Below are 23,317 nucleotides of genomic sequence, written 5' to 3' on the forward strand. Positions count from 1 at the left end.
TCTGGACAACCTGGGCCAGGGTCTTTCCAACCTTCCAGAAGAACGTTTCTCCCTAAGATCTCACCTCCATCTCCCCTCTTGCAGCTCAAAACCGTTCCCCTCGTTCTGTCACTCCAAGACCTTGGAAGAAGCCCCTCTCCGGCTCTCCTGGAGCCCCTTCAGGCACTGGAAGGTCTCCATAAGGTCTCCTGGGAGCCTTCTCTTCTCCCCAACCCCAACTCTCTCAGCTGTCCTCGGACGGGAGGTTCTGCAGCCCTCGCAGCATCCTTGGAGCCTCCTCTGGACCCCTTCCAACAGCTCCATCTCCTCCTTCTGCTGAGGATTCCAGACCTGGACACAATTCTCCCGAGGAGGTGTCCCCGGAGCGGAGCAGAGGGGCAGAATCCCGTCCCTCCCTGCTGGCCACGCTGCTCTGGATGCAGCCCAGGACACGGGGGGGTTCTGGGCTGGGACCCCACGGGGGGGCTCCTCTCCACCTTCTCATCATCTCCCCAAGTCCTTCTCCTCAGCGCTGCTCCCATCCATCATCCCCATCCTGGAGTGATCCCAGGGATTCCAACCCCAACCCATGGGTAGGACGTTGCCCTTGGCCTGGTTGAACCTCCTGAGGTTCTCCAGCCCCTCTTCTCCAGCCTCTCCAGGTAAAGGCAGAGCAGCCAAAGCCACAGAGATATGGAATCCATCCAAGGAAACGATTTCCTGCAGCAAATGAGAGTCCCCATCGGAACGGGAAGAGAAAAAGAGGCCCCTCCTGCCCCACCACCGGCAGAAGGACAATGGGGTTGAAGTCATCGAGGCCGAGGAAGAGCCTGACGGAAAGTGAGCGAGGTTGGCGAGCAACCAAGGCCTGGGAGTCATCCAAGGAGGAGTTCCGGAGCTCCTCTGTGAAGGTCATCATCGCAACGGATGCCAACGGAAAGGATCTCGCAGCCAAGGAAGGAAAGTCCCCTATTAGGAGGACGACGGCGGTGGGTTGGAGGAGGTCATCACTGATGAGCTGTGACTTGGTTGGGAAATGGATGGGCTTTTAGGTCCCTTCCAACCCAACTCATTCCATGATTGTATGATGAAGGTCAGCACCGGGTCGGATGGGGCTTGGAGCCCCTGATCCAGTGGGAAGTGTCCCTGCCCGTGGCAAAGGGTTGGAAATGGATGGGCTTTGAGGTCCCTTCCAACCCATCCCATTCCACGATTTGGTTGGGAACTGAAAGGACTTTGAGGTCCCTTCCAACCCAACTCATTCCATCATTCAGTTGGGAGCTGAAAGGACTTTGAGGTCCCTTCCAACCCAACTCATTCCATGACTCAGTTGGGAACTGGATGGGCTTTGAGGTCCCTTCCAACTCAAACTATTCCATGATTCAGGTTGGAACTGAAAGGACTTTGAGGTCCCTTCCAACCCAAACCATTCCAAGATTTGGTTGGGAACTGAAAGGACTTTGAGGTCCCTTCCAACACAACTCATTCCATGATTTGGTTGAGAACTGAAAGGACTTTGAGGTCCCTTCCAACACAACTCATTCCATGATTGGAGATGGAACCGGATGGGCTTCAAAGTCCCTTCCAACCCATCCCATTCCGATTCTCATCCTGCACGCGTTTCCAAAGTTCCAGATGCCAAAAATAGGTCCTTTGGATCCCTAAAGACAAGGAAGACGACAAACAAAGGCGAAGGTCAACCCTTGGTGCCATGGAAGCTCCTCAGCAGAGCGACGTGGAGCCCATGCCGGGTTCTGGGTGGAAAGGATCGCTCCGACCGCCGCGAGTTGGCAGCACATCCAGATCTTCTGCGTCACGTGGAGGTCTGGTGGCCGCGTCATCCCGGAAACAACGGAAACAGGAAAGAGGTTAAAAGGGAAAGAAGACAAAAGGTGACCAAAAGCACTGAGGGGTTTGAACGAAGACGAAGATGGAGTGGAGCGTCCTGGAGGAGAAGGCGGAGCTCCTCGGCATCGAGCCAGGAGCCTTCACTGAGCCACAAGGGGGACTTCGGAACACCAGGAGAGGGACGGAGTGACAGCAACAGAGGTTTGGGGTACAAGGATGGTGCGAGGGCTGCAGAACCTCCCGTCCGAGGACAGGCGGAGAGAGGTGGGGAGAAGAGAAGGCTCCGAGGAGACCTCAGAGCAGCTTCCAGAGCCTGAAGGGGCTCCAGGAGAGCCGGAGAGGGGCTCTGGATCAGGGAGAGCAGAGACAGGAAGAGGGGAACGGTTTTGAGCTGCAAAAGGGGAGATTGAGGTGAGATCTTGGGGAGAAATGTTCTTCTGTGAGGTTGAGGAGGCCCTGGAACAGGTTGTCCACAGCAGTGGTGGCTGCGCCATCCCTGGAGGGGTTCCAGTCCAGGTTGGATGGTTCTTGGAGCCCCTGATCCAGCGGGAGGTGTCCCTGCCCATGGCAAAGGGTTGGATCTGGATGGGCTTTGAGGTCTCCCTTCCAACCCAACCCATGCCATGATCCTAGAAGCGTTCCCATCAGGACAACCCCCAGCGGTCACCTCCGTGCTCTTCCTTCTCTCATGAAAGGATCAGAGCAGATCACGGTGATGCCCTTTTCTGACCGCACTGTGGTTAAACCTCCCAAGGAATGCTCTTCCAGATCATTCGGATTCACAGAATCACTGGGTTGGAAGAGACCTCGGAGATCATCTAAGTCCAACCAAATGTGTCCACCACTAAACCATCCCTGAGCACCTCATCTCCCCGGCTTTGAACCCCCTCCAGGGATGGGGACTCCACCACCGCCCTGAGCAGCCTTGGCACGGCCGGAGAACCCTTTCCATGGAGAGATTCCTCCTGATGTCCAACCTCAACCTCCCCTGGAGCAACTCGAGGCCGTTTCCTCTCATCCCATCGCTGTCCCTTGGGAGAAGAGCCCAGCGCCCACCTCTCCAGAACCTCCTTTCCGGCAGTTGCAGACAGCGATGAGGTTCTCCACACTCTTCCACTCATGGAATAACCATCACACCACAGCCAAGTTCTTCTGCTCTCCATCCACACCAACACCGAGGCTTTTGCTAAAGACGCCTCCAACAGCTCCTCCTCTCTCATTTCTTCTCATAGAACAGTTTGGGTTGGAAGGACCTTGAAGATCATCCCATTCCACCCCTGCCATGGGCAGGGACACCTCCCACTGGATCCGGTTGCCCAAGGAACCTGGCCTGGAACTTCTGTCCTACCATAAGTGTTTGGAGTCAAAAGATAAACCCACATCGTTCCCACCTTCTCATCTGCTCTACCCTTGAAGTTCCTTCACCAACGACCTCCCGTTGGGTTGCTCTAAAGGCCATTGCTTCAGCACTCACCTGCTGCTCCAGTTTCTGGTGGAACTTCAACGCTTCACTCCATTCTTTCCTTGTTTCACCCACCACCTCCTTCTAAAACCCAACCCTGAGCTCCAGGTGCTCACCAGGAACCACGTTGGGGTATACAGTGCTCAAGGTGGCACCTCCTCAATCTTCTCCACCACCGCACGATCCATCCTCTGGTGGAACTTCAACACTTTATGCCACTCATTCGTTCCTCATCTCACCCAACACCTCCTTCTAAAACCCAAGCCCGAAGCTCCAGGTGCTCACCAGGAACCACAGTGCTCAAGGTGGCACCTCCTCAATCTTCTCCACCACCGCACGATCCATCCTCTGATGGAACGTCAACACTTTACACCACTCAGTCTTTCCTCGTCTCACCCAACGCCTCCTTCTAAAACCCAACCCTGAGCTCCAGGTGCTCACCAGGAACCACGTTGGGGTACGTGGGGCTCAAGGTGGCACCTCCTCAATCTTCTCCACCACCGCACAGTCCATCCTCTGGTGGAACTTCAATGCTTTACACCACTCATTCGTTCCTCATCTCACCCAACGCCTCCTTCTACAACTCCACCCTGACCTCCAGGTGCTCACCAGGAGCCACAGTGCTCAAGGTGGCACCTCCTCAATCTTCTCCACCACCACACAACCATCCTCTGATGGAACTTCAATGCTTTACGCCACTCATTCGTTCCTCGTCTCACCCAACGCCTCCTTCTAAAACCCAACCCTGAGCTCCAGGTGCTCACCAGGAACCACGTTGGGGTACGTGGGGCTCAAGGTGGCACCTCCTCGCCCTTCTCCACCACCGCATGATCCATCCTCTGATGGAACTTCAACGCTTTACGCCACTCATTCGTTCCTCGTCTCACCCAACGCCTCCTTCTACAACCCAACCCTGAGCTCCAGGTGCTCACCAGGAACCACGTTGGGGTACGTGGGGCTCAAGGTGGCACCTCCTCACTCTTCTCCACCACCGCACGATCCATCCTCTGGTGGAACTTCAACGCTTTACACCACTCATTCGTTCCTCATCTCACCCACCACCTCCTTCTAAAACCCAACCCTGAGCTCCAGGTGCTCACCAGGAACCACAGTGCTCAAGGTGGCACCTCCTCAATCTTCTCCACCATTCTCTGGTGGAACGTCAACGCTTTACGCCACTCATTCGTTCCTCGTCTCACCCAATGCCTCCTTCTACAACGCAACCCTGAGCTCCAGGTGCTCACAAGGAACCATAGTGCTCAAGGTGGCACCTCCTCGCTCTTCTCCACCACCGCACGATCCATCCTCTGATGGAACTTCAATGCTTTACACCACTCATTCTTTCCTCATCTCACCCAATGCCTCCTTCTACAACGCAACCCTGAAGCTCCAGGTGCTCACCAGGAACCACGTTGGGGTACGTGGGGCTCAAGGTGGCACCTCCTCGCTCTTCTCCACCACCGCACGATCCATCCTCTGGTGGAACGTCAACACTTTACGCCACTCATTCGTTCCTCATCTCACCCAACGCCTCCTCCTACAACTCCACCCTGAGCTCCAGGTGCTCACAAGGAACCACAGTGCTCAAGGTGGCACCTCCTCAATCTTCTCCACCACCACACGATCCATCCTCTGGTGGAACTTCAACGCTTTACACCACTCATTCGTTCCTCATCTCACCCACCACCTCCTTCTAAAACCCAACCCTGAGCTCCAGGTGCTCACCAGGAACCACGTTGGGGTACGTGGGGCTCAAGGTGGCACCTCCTCGCCCTTCTCCACCACCGCGGTGCGCAACAAAGAAGCTGTGGTGGCCACCACCGACGCCGCCCAAGCCCTTTGGCCAAGAGGTGTTGGTCAAGGCGCTGCCACCCCCAAAGGGTCTTCCCACCTCCTGGTGAAGGAACGTCCTCACAGCTCCCAGGGAGGCAGAAGAGACGCTGGAGGAGACGCGTTCGTCTACTCGGTGGCTTTTAATTACCCGAAAACGAGGACGATTGTTGATTGATTGACGAAGCCCTCCTCTGACCATCGATCCAACCCACGTGTGGCCACCACGCGGAGCCCTGGCAGCTTCCCAAGAGCAACCGGAAAGCTTCGCCGTTCCCAAGCAACCACGGCCTCCAGGTTCACCCAGGACAAGCGGATAAGAGTCCCAACGCAAATCCCACCGCACAATGGAACGCCACAGAGTTCCTGGGATGGGTTGGGTTGGAAGGGACCTCCAAGGCCATCCGGTCCCACCCCCACCACGGGCAGGGACACCTCCTGCTGGATCAGGGGCTCCAAGAACCATCCAACCTGGCCTTGGATACCTCCTGGGAGTATCCCATTCCACCCCACCCCACGCACACCTTGACCCCATCCGAAGAAGACCTCATCCCCATCCCAACTCCACGTTGTCCGCATGTTCTCCTGGCTGCCTCACAGAATCATGGAATCACCAGGTTGGAAAGGACCCATTGGATCATGGAGTCCAACCATTCCCAACACTCCCTAAACCATGTCCCTCAGCTCTTCATCCACCCGTTCCTTAAACACCTCCAGGGAAGGCGACTCCACCCCCTCCCTGGGCAGCTGTTCCAGTGCCCAATGGCTCTTTCCAAGGAAGGTTTTCTCCTGATATCCAACCTGAACCTCCCCTGACGGAGCTTCAGGCCATTCCCTCTTGTCCTGTCCCCTGTCCCTTGGGAGAAGAGCCCAGCTCCCTCCTCTCCACAACCTCCTTTCAGGCAGTTGTAGAGAGTAAGAAGGTCCCCCTCAGCCTCCTCTTCTCCAGGCTAAACACCCCCAGCTCTCTCAGCCGCTCCTCGTAACCCTTCCTCTCCAGACCCCTCACAGCTTCATTGCTGTTCTCTGGACACGCTCCAGAGCCTCAACATCCTTCTTGTGGTGAGGGCTCCAGAACTGAACACAGTACTTATGGTGCGGTCTCACCAGTGCTGAGTACAGAGGGGAATAACCTCCCTGGACCTGCTGGTGACCCCATTTCTGATCCAAGCCAAGATGCCATTGGCCTTCTTGGCCACCTGGGCCACTGCTGTCTCACCTTCAGTCATTGTCAGCCATTACCCCCACGTCCTTCTCCTCCAGGCAGCTTTCCAGCCACACTTCTCCTGCTCGGGAGCACTGCACGGGGTTGTTGTCCCCCAAATGCAGGATCCGGCATTCGGCCTTGTTAAACCTCGTGCCATTGGTCTCAGCCCATCTTTCCAGCCTGTTCCGATCCCTTTGGAGACTCCCTACCCTCCAGCAGATCCACGCTTCCACCCAGCTTAGTGTCATCCTCAAACTTGCTAAGGGGGCACTCGATGCCTTCATCCAGGTCATTGATCCAGGATGGACCCAGCACCGAGCCCTGAGGAACCCCTCTTGTGACCGACCTCCAGCTGGAGGTAACTCCATTGACCACCACTCTCTGGGCTCGGCCATCCAACCGTTTTCCACCCAGGAGAGTGTGCGCCCATCCATGCCGGAGGCTGACAGTGCTTCGTTCCGCTCCAGGCAGCGGTTGTCTTCTCCGGGTCACCACCGCGGTTCCCTCGCTCCGATGACTCCCTGCTCATTCCCGGAATCGATTTCGTGAAACGATGGGGATTAAATCAAGTGGGAACATCTATCGATGCTCCAGAACCGACGTCGGAACAACCGCGCGCCCGGAAGAGGCTTCGGTGACGTTGGCTGATCTTTAATTAACCAATCAAGGCTTTAACGATGCTGATGGAGCTGTGAAGGTCGGGAGCGCTCCGGGAAGCGGTTCGAGGCCAAAAGCAGTTACGGATTCGATCAACGGAGCACCGAGAGGAAGAGCGTGACTTTAACAGAGGGACCCGAGGTGTCCATCCGGGCCGGGAATGATGGGATGGGAGCAACCAGAGGAGAAGGAGTTGGGGCACTGGGGAGGAGAAGGTCGAGAGGAGCTCATCCAGGAGCTACACAGGTCGGAGAAGAGGGGCTGGAGAACCTCAGGAGGTTCAACCAGGCCAAGGACAACGTCCTACCCATGGGTTGGGGCAATCCATGGTTTCAATCCAGGCTGAGGGATGATGGGATGGGAGCAGCGCTGAGGAGAAGGACTTGGGGCGCTGGGGAGGAGAAGGTGGAGAGGAGCTCATCCAGGGCCTGGACAGGCTGGAGAAGAGGGGCTGGAGAACCTCAGGAGGTTCAACCAGGCCAAGGGCAACGTCCTACCCCTGGGTTTGGGCAATCCATGGCTTCCCTCCAGGCTGGGAATGATGGATGGGAACAGCCCTGAGGAGAAGGACTTGGGGCGCTGGGGAGGAGAAGCTCAAGAGGAGCTCATCCAGAGGGACCTGGAGAGGCTGGAGAAGAGGAGCTGGAGAACCTCAGGAGGTTCAACCAGGCCAAGGGCAAAGTCCTACCCATGGGTTGGGGCAATCCATGGTTTCCCTCCATGCTGAGGGATGATGGATGGGAGCAGCGCTGAGGAGAAGGACTTGGGGCGCTGGGGAGGAGAAGGTGGAGAGGAGCCCCACCGTGGGGTCCCAGCCCAGAACCCCCCCGTGTCCTGGGCTGCATCCAGAGCAGCGTGGCCAGCAGGGAGGGACGGGATTCTGCCCCTCTGCTCCGCTCCGGGGACACCTCCTCGGGAGAATTGTGTCCAGGTCTGGAATCCTCCGCAGAAGAAGGAGATGGAGCTGTTGGAAGGGGTTTTCTTTCTACGGAGCTCCCCCGGAATGTGGGGATGGAGCTGATGTTGCGTCAGAGAGGTTTAAGGTGGCTCCAGGACATGAGGTTCAGAGGGTTTCAGTTCAAGGGCGTCGCTGTGGATCGGCCACCGCGACACCCGCAGAGGGCGAAGGACCCTAAAGTGGTGGTGAAGGACCCCAAAGCGCCGTTAAAGAACATCGAACACCAAAACGGAGGACGAGGTTGGATGGAATGTGGGGGTCGAGAAACGGGAGAGAGACAGAAGGGAGAATAAGATCAGAGAATCATCGACTACTTTGGGTTGGAAGGGACCTCAAAGGCCAACAAATTCCAACCCAGGGACACCTCCCGCGGGATCAGGGGCTCCAAGAACCATCCAACCTGGCCTGGAACCCCTCCAGGGATGGGGCACCACCACTGCTCTGGACAACCTGGGCCAGGACCTCCACACCATCACAGGAGAACATTTCTCCCCAAGATCTCATCTCAATCTCCCCTCTTTCGGCTCAAAACTGTTCCTCTTGTCCTGTCCCACCACTTCAGAGCTTCTCCACAGCTCTCCTGGAGCCCCTTCAGGCGCTGGAAGCTGCTCTGAGGTCTCCTGGGAGCCTTCTCTTCTCCCCAACCCCAACTCTCTCAGCTGTCCTCGGACGGGAGGTTCTGCAGCCCTCGCAGCATCCTTGGAGCCTCCTCTGGACCCCTTCCAACAGCTCCATCTCCTCCTTCTGCTGAGGATTCCAGACCTGGACACAGGGTCCACATTGAGTCCCACCAGAGCGGAGAAGAGGAGGTGAATCTCCACCCTTTTGTCAGTATCTCAGTTTCAAGGAGCCACCAAAGCCACCGCTTCAGCCCTCACATCACCCTTGGAGCCTCCTCTGGACCCATTCCAGCAGCTCCAGGTCCTTCCTGAGGACACCACAACTCCATCACGACCTGGTGTCCCACCAACACGTCCTATGGTGCCACCACTGTCACCGTGGTGGTCACACGGTGCCACCTTAGCTCTTGGTGGGTCCCATCTCAGCTCCTGGTGCCACCAGCTCAACGGTCTGAGGTCCCACCACCATGTCCCACCATGCCACCAACCCCACGGTCTGGATCTCACCACCATGTCCCACCATGCCACCAACCCCACGGTCTGGATCTCACCACCATGTCCCACCATGCCACCAACCCCATGGTCTGGATCTCACCGCCATGTCCCACCATGCCACCAACCCCACGGTCTGGATCTCACCACCATGTCCCACCATGCCACCAACCCCATGGTCTGGATCTCACCACCATGTCCCACCATGTCACCAACCCCATGGTCTGGATCTCACCACCATGTCCCACCATGTCACCAACCCCATGGTCTGAGGTCCCATCAACACGTCCTATGGTGCCACCAAGGTCACCACCGCCCTGGTGGCCTCACCATGACACCACCTCCTCTGGTGGATCAATGGGTCAATGGATCAATGGGGCAGGGATCAATGGATCAATGGATCAATGGGTCAATGGATCGATGGATCAATGGGTCAATGGATCAATGGATCTATGGGTCAATGGATCAATGGGTCAACGGATCAATGGATCAATGGATCTATGGGTCAATGGGTTAATGGATCAATGGGTCAATGGGTCAATGGATCAATGGATCAATGGGTCAATGGACCAATGGGTCAATGAGTCCATGGGTCAATGGATCCATGGGTCAATGGGTCAGTAGGGCCAGAATCACTGGGTCAGTGGGGTGCTATGGGTCAGCCATGGGGTGCTGTGGGTCACTCGCCGTCTGCTGGAGGTCGGGAACTCCCAATGGGTCGATGGCTCAATGGGTCAATGGGCCCATGGATCAATGGGGCAGGAATCACTGCGTCAATGGGTCAATGGATCAATGGGTCATGGATCGATGGATCAATGGATCAATGGGTCGATGGGTCAATGGATCAATGGGTCAATGGATCAATGGATCGATGGATCAATGGATCAATGGGGCAGGGATCAACAGATAAATGGATCAATGGGTCAATGGATCAAAGGGGCAAGGATCCATGGGTCAATGGGTCAGTAGGGCCAGAATCACTGGGTCAGTGGGGCGCTATGGGTCAGCCATGGGGCGCTGTGGGTCACTCGCCATCTGCTGGAGGTCGGGAACTCCCGATGGGTCAATGGGTCAATGGGGGGTCAATGGGTCAATGGGCCCATGGATCAATGGGGCAGGGATCAGTGGGTCGATGGGTCATGGGGCAATGGGTCCATGGATCAATGGGGCAGGGATCAGTGGGTCGATGGGTCATGGGGCAATGGGTCCATGGATCAATGGGGCAGGGATCAGTGGGTCGATGGGTCCATGGATCAATGGGGCAGGAATCCATGGGTTGATGACTCAATGGATCAATAGGTCAATGGATTAATGGGTTGATGGGTCAATGGGTCAATGAGTCAACAGCCCAACGGGTCAATGGGTCAATGGGTCAATGGGTCAATGGGTCAATGGGTCAGGGATGACTGCGTTGATGGGTCGATGGATCAATGGGTCAATGGATCAATGGGTCAATGGATTAATGGGTTGATGGGTCAATGGGTCAATGAGTCAACAGCCCAACGGGTCAATGGGTCAATGGATCAATGGGTCAATGGGTCAATGGGTCAATGGGTCAATGGTTCAATGAGTCAATGGGCCAAGAGGTCAATGGGTCAACCAGTCAATGGCTCAATGGCTCAATGGATCAACGGGCCAATGGATCAATGAGTCAACGGGCCAATGGATCAATGGGCCAATAGGTGAATGGGTCAACCGGTCAATAGGTCAATGGATCAATGGATCAAAGGCTCAATGGGGCAGGGATCAGTGGGTTGGTCGGTCAATGGATCAACGGGTCAATGGATCAATGGGTCAATGGGCCAATGGATCAATGGATCGATGAGTCAATAGGTCAATGAGTCAATGGACCAATGGATCAATGGGTCGATGGCTCAATGGGTCAATGGGCCCATGGATCAATGGGGCAGGAATCACTGGGTCAATGGGTCAATGGGTCAATGGATCAGTGGGTCAATGGGCCCAAGGATCAATGGGGCGGGAATCACTGGGTTAATGGGTCATGGGGCAATGGGTCCATGGATCAATGGGGCAGGGATCAGTGGGTCGATGGGTCAATGGGCCCATGGATCAATGGGGCAGGGATCAGTGGGTCAATGAGTCAATGGGTCAATGGGCCCATGGATCAATGGGGCAGGGATCAGTGGGTCAATGGGTCAATGGGTCAATGGGCCCATGGATCAATGGGGCAGGGATCAGTGGGTCAATGGGTCAATGGGTCAATGGGCCCATGGATCAATGGGGCAGGAATCCATGGGTTGATGACTCAATGGATCAATAGGTCAATGGATTAATGGGTTGATGGGTCAATGGGTCAACAGCCCAATGGGCCAACGGGTCAATGGGTCAGGGATGACTGCGTTGATGGGTCAATGGGTCAATGGATCAATGGATCAATGGATCAATGGATCAATGGTTCAATGAGTCAATGGGCCAAGAGGTCAATGGGTCAACCAGTCAATGGCTCAGTGGATCAATGGATCAACGGGCCAATGGATCAATGAGTCAATGGGCCAATGGATCAATGGGCCAATAGGTGAATGGGTGAACCGGTCAATAGGTCAATGGATCAATGGATCAACGGCTCAATGGGGCAGGGATCAGTGGGTCAATGAGTCAACAGCCCAACAGCCCAACGGGCCAATGGGTCAATGTTCAGGGATGACTGCGTTGATGGGTCAATGGATCAATGGGCCAATGGATCAATGGATCAACGGGCCAATGGACCAAGAGGTCAATGGGTCAATGAGTCAATGGCTCAATGGCTTAATGGATCAACGGGCCAATGGATCAACGGGCCAATGGATCAATGGGCCAATAGGTGAATGGGTCAACTGGTCAATAGGTCAATGGATCAATGGATCAACGGGCCAATCGATCAATGGATCAATGGCTAAATGGCTCAATGGGGCAGGGATCAGTGAGTTGATGGGTCAATGGGCCCATGGATCCACGGGGCAGGGATCAGTGGGTCAATGGGTCAGTAGGTCAATTGATCAATGGCTCAGTGGGTCAATGGTTCAATGGGTCAATGGCTCAACAGGTCAATGGGTCGATGAATCAATGGGGCTGTGGATCAATGACTCAATGGATCAATAGGTCAATGGGTCAATGGATCAATGGGCCAATAGGTGAATGGGTCAACTGGTCAATAGGTCAATGGATCAATGGGTCAATGGCTCAATGGGGCAGGGATCACTGGGTCAATGGGTCAATGGGTCAACAGCTCAATGGGTCAATGAGTCAACGGCCCAACGGGCCAATGGATCAATGGATCCATGGGGCAGGAATCACTGGGTCGATGAGTCAATGGTCCAAGAGGTCAATGGGTCAACGAGTCAATGGCTCAATGGATCAATGGGCCAATAGGTGAATGGGTCAACTGGTCAATAGGTCAATGGATCAATGGATCAACGGGCCAATCGATCAATGGATCAATGGCTCAATGGGGCAGGGATCAGTGGGTCAACGGCTCAATGGGTCAATGGGTCAGGGATGACTGCATTGATGGGTCGATGGATCAATGGGTCAATGAGTCAACGGGCCAATGGATAAATGGGCCAATGGGTCAATAGGTCAATGGATCAATGGATCAACGGGCCAATGGATCAATGGCTCAATGGGGCAGGGATCAGTGGGTTGATGGGTCAATGGTTCAATGGCTCAATGGGTCAATGAGTCAACAGCCCAACAGGCCAACGGGTCAATGGGGCAGGGATGACTGGGTGGATGGGTCGATGGATCAATGGATCAAAGGGCCAATAGATCAATGGGTCGATGAGTCAATGGGCCAAGAGGTCAGTGGGTCAACCACTCAATGGCTCAATGGATCAATGGATCAAAGGGCCAATGGATCAATTGGCCAATGGGGCAGGGATCAGTGGGTTGATGGGTCAATGGCTCAATAGGTCAAAGAGCTCATGGATCCATGGGGCAGGAATCACTGGGTCGATGGGTCATGGGTCAATGGGTCAATGGGCCCATGGATCCATGGGGCAGGGATCAGTGGGTCAACAGGTCAGTAGGTGAATTGATCAATGGCTCAGTGGGTCAATGGATCAATGGATCAATGGCTCAACAGGTCAATGGGTTGATGAATCAATGGGGCAGTGGATCAAGGACTCAATGGATCAATAAGTCAATGGGCCAATGGATCAATGGGCGATTGGGTCAATGGATCAATGGCTCAGTGGGTCAATGGATCAATGAGTCAATGTCTCAACAGCTCAATGTGTAATTGGGTCAATGAGTCAACAGCCCAACGGGTCAATGGATCAATGAGTCAATGGATCAATGAGTCAACGGGCCAATGGATCAATGGGCCAAGAGGTCAATGGGTCAACCAGTCAATGGCTCAATGGATCAATGGATCAACGGGCCAATGGATCAATGAGTCAACGGGCCAATGGATCAATGGGCCAATAGGTGAATGGGTCAACCGGTCAATAGGTAAATGGATCAATGGATCAACGGCTCAATGGGGCAGGGATCAGTGGGTCAATGAGTCAACAGCCCAACGGGCCAACGGGTCAATGGGTCAGGGATGACTGCGTTGATGGGTCGATGGATCAATGGGCCAATGGATCAATGGATCAACGGGCCAAGGACCAAGAGGTCAATGGGTCAACGAGTCAATGGCTCAATGGCTTAATGGATCAACGGGCCAATGGATCAATGGGCCAATGGATCAATGGATCAATGGATCAATGGAGCAGGGATCAGTGGGTCAATGAGTCAACACCCAACGGGCCAACAGGTCAATGGGTCAGGGATGACTGGGTGGATGGGTCGATGGATCAACGGGCCAATGGATCAATGGGTCAATGGACCAATTGTTCAATGAGTCAATGGGCCAAGAGGTCAATGGGTCAACTGGTCAATGGATCAATGGATCAACGGGCCAATGGGTCAATGAGTCAATGGGCCAATAGGTGAATGGGTCAAGGGGTCAATAGGTCAATGGATCAATGGATCAACGGGCCAATGAATCAATGGATCAATGGTTCAATGGGGCAGGGATCAGTGGGTTCATGGGTCAATGGGTCAACAGCCCAACGGGCCAATGGGTCAATGGGTCAGGGATGACTGCGTTGATGGGTCGATGGATCAATGGGTCAATGGATCAATGGGTCAATGGATCAATGGATCAACGGGTCAATGGGGCAGGGATCAGTGGGTTGATCGGTCAATGGATTAACGGGTAACGGATCAATGGGTCAATGAATCAATGGATCAATGTGTCGATGAGTCAATAGGTCAATGGCTCAATGGGCCAATGGATCAATGGATCGATGAGTCAATAGCTCAATGGGTCAATGGATCAATGGATCAACGGGCCAATGGGTCAGTGGGCCAAAGGATCCATGGGGCAGGGGTCGGCAATGGGTCAGCGGGCCAAAGGATCCATGGGGCGGGGGTCGGCAATGGGTCAGCGGGCCAAAGGATCTGTGGGGCGGGGGTCGGCAATGGGTCAGCGGGCCAAAGGATCCATGGGGCAGGGGTCGGCAATGGGTCAGCGGGCCAAAGGATCCATGGAGCAGGGGTCGGCAATGGGTCAGCGGGCCAAAGGATCCATGGGGCGGGGGTCGGCAATGGGTCAGCGGGCCAAAGGATCCATGGGGCGGGGGTCGGCAATGGGTCAGCGGGCCAAAGGATCCGTGGGGCAGGGGTCGGCAATGGGTCAGCGGGCCAAAGGATCCATGGGGCAGGGGTCGGCAATGGGTCAGTGGGCCAAAGGGTCCATGGGGCGGGGGTCGGCAATGGGTCAGCGGGCCAAAGGATCCATGGGGCAGGGGTCGGCAATGGGTCAGCGGGCCAAAGGATCCATGGGGCGGGGGTGGGCGGGGGTCACTCACCGTCTGCTGGAGGTCGGGGACACCGATGCGCACGACGAGGCCGGGGGGCGCCGCGCGCGGGGCCGGGGGCGGCTCCGGGGGGGGCTCCGGGCTCTCATGGTCGCTGCCGCCCGCGCTCAGCGGCATCGGGGCGGCCGCGGGGGGGGCCTGCGGACACAGCGGGGGGTGGGACGGGGCCCGGGGACCCCCACAGGGACCCCCCCATAGGGACCCCCACCCCTCCAAGGATACCCATAGGGACCCCCAGGGGCCCCCCCATAAGCCCCCCCCATAGGGACCTCCAGGGCCCCCCCATAAACCCCCCCCATAGGGACCCCCCATAAACCCCCCCCATAGGGACCCCAGACAGGGACCTCCATAAGGAATCCCCATAGGGACCCCCAAGGACCCCCCCCCATAAACCCCCCCATAGGGACCTCCAGGGGCCCCCCATAAACCCCTCCCATAGGGACCTCCAGGGGCCCCCCATAAACCCCCCCCATAAACCCCCCCCCATAGGGACCCCCCCAGATACCCCCATAGGGAAACCCAGGGCCCCCCCAGGGATCTCCCTATAGGGGCTCCAGAGACCCCCCCCCCCAGGGACCCCCATAGCACCCCCCATAGGGACCCCCCCATACGAACCCATAGAGACCCCCCAGAGGGAACCCCTCATAGAGATCCACATAGGGACCCCTAGGGAACCCCCCCACGGGGGCCCCCAAATTGCACAGAGAACCCCTCTATAGGGACACTATAGGGACACCCCCCACCCCATAGAGACCCCCCATAGGGACCCTGCACAGGACACCCCTATAGGGACCCCCAAACTGCACAGAGACCCCCTCGATGGGCGCCCCCATAGGGACACCCATGGGGACCCCCATAAGGACCCATAGGGACCCCCAGAGGGAACCCCTCATAGAGATCCACATAGGGACCCATAGAGACCCCCCACGGGGACCCCCCAACTGCACAGAAACCCCCTCTATGGGCCCCAAGGAACTCCCCATAGGGACCCATAGGGACATCCATGGGGACCCCCATATTGCACAGAGACCCCCTCTATAGGCCCCAAGGAACTCCCCATAGGGACCCATAGGGACACCCATGGGGACCCCCATATTGCACAGAGACCCCCTCTATAGGCCCCAAGGAACTCCCCATAGGGACCCATAGGGACACCCATGTGGATCCCCATAAGGACCCATAGGGACCCCCAGAGGGAACCCCTCATACAGATCCACATAGGGACCCATAGGGACCCCCCCACGGGGACCCCCAAATTGCACAGAGACCTCCCCATAGGGACCCTCCATAGGGACCCCCCATAAGGACACAGCATAGAGACCTCCCCAATAAGGACCTCCCCAATAGGGACCCCCATGGGGACCCCCATAGGGCCCCCCCTATAGGGATTCCCCCCCATAGGGACACACACACCCCCCCCAGGGACCCTCATAGAATCTCATTGAGATCCCCATAGGGACCCCCATAGATCCCCATAGGGACCCCTGTAGGGACTCCCCCATGAGGACCCATAGGGACCCCCATAGGGACCAACAGAGACCCCCATAGGACCCCCCCATAGGGATCCCTCCCCATAGGGACACCCCCCCCATAGGGACCCCCATAGAATCTCATCGAGATCCCCATAGGGACCCCCATAGATCCCCATAGGGACCAACAGGGACCCCCATAGGACCCCCCCATAGTGATCCCCCCCATAGGGACACCCTCCCCCATAGGGACCCCCATAGAACCTCATAGAGATCCCCATAGGGACCCCCCATAGATCCCCATAGGGACCCCTGTAGGGACTCCCCCATGAGGACCCATAGGGACCTCCATAGGGACCCCATGGGGACCCCCATAGGACCCCCCCGTAGGGATTCCCCCCCATAGGGACACCCCCCCCATAGGGACCCCCATAGAATCTCATTGAGATCCCCATGGGGACCCCCCATAGATCCCCATAGGGACCCCTGTAGGGACTCCCCCATGAGGACCCATAGGGACCTCCATAGGGACCTCCATAGGGACCAACAGAGACCCCCATAGGACCCCCCCATAGGGATTCCCCCCCATAGGGACACCCCCCCCCCCATAGAGACCCCCATAGAATCTCATCGAGATCCCCATAGGGACCCCCCATAGATCCCCTGTAGGGACTCCCCCATGAGGACCCATAGGGACCTCCATAGGGACCAACAGGGACCCCCATAGGACCCCCATAGGACCCCCCCATAGCGATCCCCCCCCATAGGGACACCCCCCACACACATAGGGACCCCCATAGAATCTCATAGGGATCCCCATAGGGACCCCCCATAGATCCCCATAGGGACCCCCTGTAGGGACTCCCCCTGAGGAACCATAGGGACCTCCTGGAGGACACCCAACCCTCCACTCATGGACCCCTCAGGTGGGTCCCCAGGAAGGTGTCCCCCTTAGGGACCCCCTCCCATGGAGATGCCACCACCCAGGAAGCCCCGAAGCCACCCAGCAGGAACCTCCATGGCAGGAACCCCCTGGAGAACCCCGAGGGAACCTCACGTTGTGGGCCTCGTGGAGGACATCTGCCACCCCACGTGGAACCTCCATGTCGAGGATCTCACCAAGAAGCTCCACACCAAGAAAGGAGCCCTCCCCCAAGTGCCCCCCACGGTTGGGTTGAAGAAGGATGGGCCACCATAGCATGGATCTGCCCTGGATGACCCCATCCCAGACATCCCGATGGTTGACAGCACCACACACGCAGCAAAGTCGGCACCGTGGGGCAGAAGATGGGTGTGCCCAGCTTAGAACCATGGAAGTTGGACCTCAAAGCCCATCCAGTTCCAACATAAATCATGGAAGGGGTTGGGTTGGACCTCAAAGCTCATCCACTTCCAACACAAATCATGGAAGGGGTTGGGTTGGACCTCAAAGCTCATCCACTTCCAACACAAACCATGGAAGGGGTTGAGTTGGACCTCAAAGCTCATCCAGTTCCAACACAAACCATGGAAGGGGTTGAGTTGGACCTCAAAGCTCATCCAGTTCCAACATAAATCATGGAAGGGGTTGGGTTGGACCTCAAAGCTCATCCACTTCCAACACAAATCATGGAAGGGGTTGGGTTGGACCTCAAAGCTCATCCACTTCCAACATAAATCATGGAAGGGGTTGGGTTGGACCTCAAAGCTCATCCACTTCCAACACAAATCATAGAAGAGGTTGGGTTGGACCTCAAAGCTCATCCACTTCCAAAACAAACCATGGAAGGGGTTGGGTTGGACCCCAAAGCTCATGCACTTCCAACACAAATCATGGAAGAGGTTGGGTTGGACCTCAAAGCTCATCCACTTCCAACACAAATCATGGAATGGGTTGAGTTGGACCTCAAAGCTCATCCAGTTCCAACACAAATCATGGAAGGGGTTGGGTTGAACCTCAAAGCTCATCGGTTCCAACACAAATCACGGAAGAGGTTGGGTTGGACCTCAAAGCTCATCCAGTTCCAACACAAATCATGGAAGAGGTTGGGTTGGACCTCAAAGCTCATCCAGTTCCAACACAAATCATGGAAGGGGTTGGGTTGAACCTCAAAGCTCATCGGTTCCAACACAAATCACGGAAGAGGTTGGGTTGGACCTCAAAGCTCATCCAGTTCCAACACAAATCATAGAAGAGGTTGGGTTGGACCTCAAAGCTCATCCAGTTCCAACACAAATCATGGAAGGGGTTGGGTTGGACCTCAAAGCTCATCGGTTCCAACACAAATCACGGAAGAGGTTGGGTTGGACCTCAAAGCTCATCCACTTCCAAAACAAACCATGGAAGGGGTTGGGTTGGACCTCAAAGCTCATCCACTTCCAACACAAACCATGGAAGGGGTTGGGTTGGACCTCAAAGCCCATCCAGTTCCTCATTGTGAAGAAGATCTTCCCAACATCAAGTCTAAACTTCTCCTCCTTTGGTCCAAACCCATCACCCCTTGTCCTGTTGCTAAAGGTCCTCCAAAAAAAACCTTCTCCCCATCTTCTCAGCCCCCTCTAAGTATGGAATGGCCAAGGTGAGGTCTTCTCCAAACCTCAAGGAACGGCCACGGAAGGGATTGTCCCCCTGAGGAGGTCACACCTCAATTCTTGGGCTCAGCTCTGGGTCCTTCACTCCAAGAAGGACCTTGAGGGCCTGGAGTGTCCCGAGGAGGGAACATGAGCAGCAGTGCAGGAAGACCTAAACCCATAACACGTGTCCACCTGCACCTTCATGGAGTCAACGAGGATCCATGAGGTGCAGGAAGGCTGGAGGAGCACAGAGGACCACGCAGGATGGGTTCCATCAGCCCAAAGAATCTGGGAAGAGCGCTGAGCTCTTCCCACCACCTCTCCAGAGCCTCAGCAGGTCCTGCTGGTTTGGGTCAACGTTCTGCAGAAGGTCCTCTCTGGAATGCTCCAGCGTTCCCGCAGCACCAGCAATGCCTCAGTCGTCTCTTCATGCTATCGCAGCCTTCAGATTCCACCCAGGTCCACCAGGACCAGGATCTGCCTTCACAATCAGCCCCACGGCATCAAATCCCCACCACGCAGGAGGACCCATGGGTGCCTCCACCGAAAGTTCTGCTCCACCACCACCGCCCATCGATTTTCCTTCTTTTGGTCCCATTTTTCCACCAGGAGAGGGAGGAACCAAAGGTTCCAGGTGGCCACTGGTGGGATGAGTCTTGGGTTCTTATCTCCCAACCTTCCGATCCCTCCTTAATTCCCAATAACTCCCAACACTCAACTGCCAACGGTTGGGAAAAGACAATGGCCAACGCCACCACAACTCCAGTGTAGACCTATGGAGTCCTCCACGTCCATCCTCCCTTCTTCGATCAACCGGGAGAGCGACCTCGGACCAGGACACTAAGTTGGGTGGGAGTGAGGGCAGGAAGGGTCTGCAGAGGGATCTGGAGAAGATGGATCCATGGATGGAGGGCAGGAAGGGTCTCCAGAGGGATCTGGCCAGGCTGGATCCATGGATGGAGGGCAGGAAGGGTCTGCAGAGGGATCTGGCCAGGCTGGATCCATGGATGGAGGCAGGAAGGGTCTGCAGAGGGATCTGGCCAGGCTGGATCCATGGATGGAGGGCAGGAAGTGTCTCCAGAGGGATCTGGCCAGGCTGGATCCATGGATGGAGGCAGGAAGGCTCTGCAGAGGGATCTGGAGAAGATGGATCCATGGATGGAGGGCAGGAAGGGTCTGCAGAGGGATCTGGCCAGGCTGGATCCATGGATGGAGGGCAGGAAGGCTCTGCAGAGGGATCTGGCCAGGCTGGATCCATGGATGGAGGACAGGAAGGCTCTGCAGAGGGATCTGGCCAGGCTGGATCCATGGATGGAGGGCAGGAAGGGTCTGCAGAGGGATCTGGAGAAGATGGATCCATGGATGGAGGGCAGGAAGGGTCTGCAGAGGGATCTGGCCAGGCTGGATCCATGGATGGAGGGCAGGAAGGCTCTGCAGAGGGATCTGGCCAGGCTGGATCCATGGATGGAGGGCAGGAAGGCTCTGCAGAGGGATCTGGAGAAGATGGATCCATGGATGGAGGGCAGGAAGGGTCTGCAGAGGGATCTGGCCAGGCTGGATCCATGGATGGAGGCAGGAAGGCTCTGCAGAGGGATCTGGCCAGGCTGGATCCGTGGATGGAGGGCAGGAAGGGTCTGCAGAGGGATCTGGCCAGGCTGGATCCATGGATGGAGGGCAGGAAGGGTCTGCAGAGGGATCTGGCCAGGATGGATCCATGGATGGAGGTCAGGAAGGCTCTGCAGAGGGATCTGGCCAGGCTGGATCCATGGATGGAGGGCAGGAAGGGTCTGCAGAGGGATCTGGCCAGGCTGGATCCATGGATGGAGGGCAGGAAGGGTCTCCAGAGGGATCTGGCCAGGCTGGATCCATGGATGGAGGCAGGAGGGCTCTGCAGAGGGATCTGGCCAGGCTGGATCCATGGATGGAGGGCAGGAAGGCTCTGCAGAGGGATCTGGCCAGGATGGATCCATGGATGAGGTCCAACCAGGCCAGGGTCAGGTCCTGCTCTTGGGTCCCAACAACCCTGAGCAGCTCCAGGCGTGGGAAGAGCAGCCGGAAAGTGCCCCATGGAGAAGGCCCCGGGGATGTTGGTCACTGGCGGCTGACCAGGAGGCAGCGGTGGCCGCGGTGGCCACGAAGGCCAATGGCATCTTGGCCGCGCTCAGCCGTGGGGCGGCAGCAGGAGCAGCGCAGGGATTGTCCCCCTGGGGAGGTCACAGCTCCACTCCGGGGTTGAGTTTTGGGTCTTTCACTCCAAGAAGGACCCTGAGGGGCTGCAGCGTCCGGAGAAGGGCCCGGAGCTGGAGAAGGGTCTGGAGAACGAGGGTTCTGAGAGGCGGCTGAGGGCCCTGGGCATGGAGAAGAGGGGCTGAGGGGGGACCTCATCGTCTCCAACCACCTGGAAGGAGGTTCTGGAGAGGTGGGCGCTGGGCTCCTCTCCGTGGTTGCAGTGACCTCACTCTTTCCATCAAGACCTTTCTCCCAAAGTCCATCCCAACCCTCTCCCGGCACAACTCGAGGCCGTTTCCTCTCACCCCATCGCTGTCCCTCAGAGAGGAGCCCAGCGCCCACCTCTCCAGAACCTCCTTCCAGGTGGTTGCAGACGATGAGGTCCCCCCTCCGCCCCTCTTCTCCATCCCCAGGGCCCTCAGCTGCTCCTCACAAGACTTTGTCCTCCCAGTACACGGCCTCATCCCTACTGGGATCACTGGGAACGGGGACTGCGGTGGTTGTGGCCCAAAAAGCCGTTGAGGTGTCACCTCTCCCACCGACCGCAACGGACCTCAACCCAACTTACTCCAGACCAGCACCGAGGTGGCTTCGCCGGGTTCAGGACAGCAGGTCCACCCACCTCCACCAGCACCTACAAAGCCACCCAACGCTTTTCCCTCCAAAACCCAGACCCACCACCTTCTCCAGCATCTCCCACAGCTTCCCCAGTTCTGCTCGTGCCACCACACACCACCCCGACCGCAGCTCTGCTGGAGGCGCCGTGCGAACCCCTGGTGGCCCCCCAGGACCTCAAAGACTCGGATCACGTTGAGCAGCTCCCAACCCTCCCCAGAGCGATGTCCTCACCTCAAAGGCTCGAGGAACGCGGGCTCTGGCGTGGCCGGCGATGCCCATGGGAGCGGCCGAGGTGTCCTCTCGCACCGCCCCAACGTTACTGATTGACCAGCGGTGGCCGCGGCTGGACGGCGGTCGATGGTCGCTGTAGAAGGCGCGGTGGCCTCCATGGGGGGAGGGAACGGGGCTACGCGGGGACCTGTGTGGCTTCTTGGCTTCCGATGGGACAACTCCCCACCCGGCCAGGGTTGGTCCTGGAGGTCCTGCCAGCTCCACCACGTAGAGCCAAGGCTTCGTGGTGTCCTCATCCCTCATCCGGCCACAAGGAGATGGGTTGACCTCGATGTCTGCCGCGGTTCCATCCCACCTCCACGTGACAGGCAGCACAAGGTGCTTGGTGCCAACCCAACGTGGTCCTTGGCCACCACCTCCTACGTCCTCCAGACCCAACGCATGGGGACAGGGTTGTCCTTGCGGCGGCCGCGGCTCGTTAGGAGGCAGAGAGCTAACGAGGACAGGGAGGTGGGATCATTGATCGCCCCACACGGGGTGCAGTGTCCTACGGCGCCTGATGGGTCACCGGCCTCGTCCTCATTGATTTTCTCTCTTCCAGTTGGCCGCGAGGATTTAAAGGCGAAGCGTGAAGAGCAACCGAGGGGGGGGTGGAATGGGGTGGGTTGAAGAGAGCTCCAAAGCCATCCAGTTCCAACCCAGGGACACCTCCCGCTGGATCAGGGGCTCCAAGAACCATCCAACCTGGCCTGGAACCCCTCCAGGGATGGGGTAACCACCACTGCTCTGGACAACCTGGGCCAGGGTCTCACCAACCTCACGGTGAAGAAATTCCTCCTCATGTCCAGTCTAACTCTGCCCCTCTCCAGTTTATCCCCGTTCCTCCTCATCCTGTCGCTCCAAGACCTTGGAAAAAGCCCCTCTCCGGCTCTCCTGGAGCCCCTTCAGGCTCTGGAAGCTGCTCTGAGGTCTCCTGGGAGCCTTCTCTTCTCCCCAACCCCAACTCTCTCAGCTGTCCTCGGACGGGAGGTTCTGCAGCCCTCGCAGCATCCTTGGAGCCTCCTCTGGACCCCTTCCAACAGCTCCATCTCCTCCTTCTGGGGAGGATTCCAGACCTGGACACAATTCTCCCGAGGAGGTGTCCCCGGAGCGGAGCAGAGGGGCAGAATCCCGTCCCTCCCTGCTGGCCACGCTGCTCTGGATGCAGCCCAGGACACGGGGGGTTCTCCTTCCAATCGATTTCCCCATTGCCTGAAGCCCATGGAGCAAAACTCGTCCCACCATGTGCACAGTTGGTGGG

General features: G+C 57.1%; 1 protein-coding gene across 13 annotated transcripts in view; it reads right to left on the reverse strand.

Moving 5' to 3' along the window:
- SHANK3 (SH3 and multiple ankyrin repeat domains 3) overlaps window positions 1-22,496 on the reverse strand; it is a 302,562-nt gene extending 280,066 nt beyond the window's left edge. For 8 of the 13 annotated variants that reach the window (XM_054083072.1, XM_054083100.1, XM_054083109.1 and 5 more), the window contains exons 1-2: window positions 22,018-22,496; window positions 14,909-15,055 (exon numbers count right to left, since the gene is read on the reverse strand). In XM_054083072.1, the coding sequence (XP_053939047.1) occupies window positions 14,909-15,055; window positions 22,018-22,320 (450 nt within the window). In that variant the 5' untranslated portion in view covers window positions 22,321-22,496. The remainder of the gene's footprint in view (window positions 1-14,908; window positions 15,056-22,017) is intronic. The other 5 variants (XM_054083035.1, XM_054083045.1, XM_054083063.1 and 2 more) reach the window with 3 other exon arrangements.
- Between the last annotated feature and the right edge of the window lie 821 nt (window positions 22,497-23,317).

This window comes from Cuculus canorus, chromosome 1 (genome assembly GCF_017976375.1).
Source record: "Cuculus canorus isolate bCucCan1 chromosome 1, bCucCan1.pri, whole genome shotgun sequence".
NCBI classification, from domain to species: Eukaryota; Metazoa; Chordata; class Aves; order Cuculiformes; family Cuculidae; genus Cuculus; species Cuculus canorus.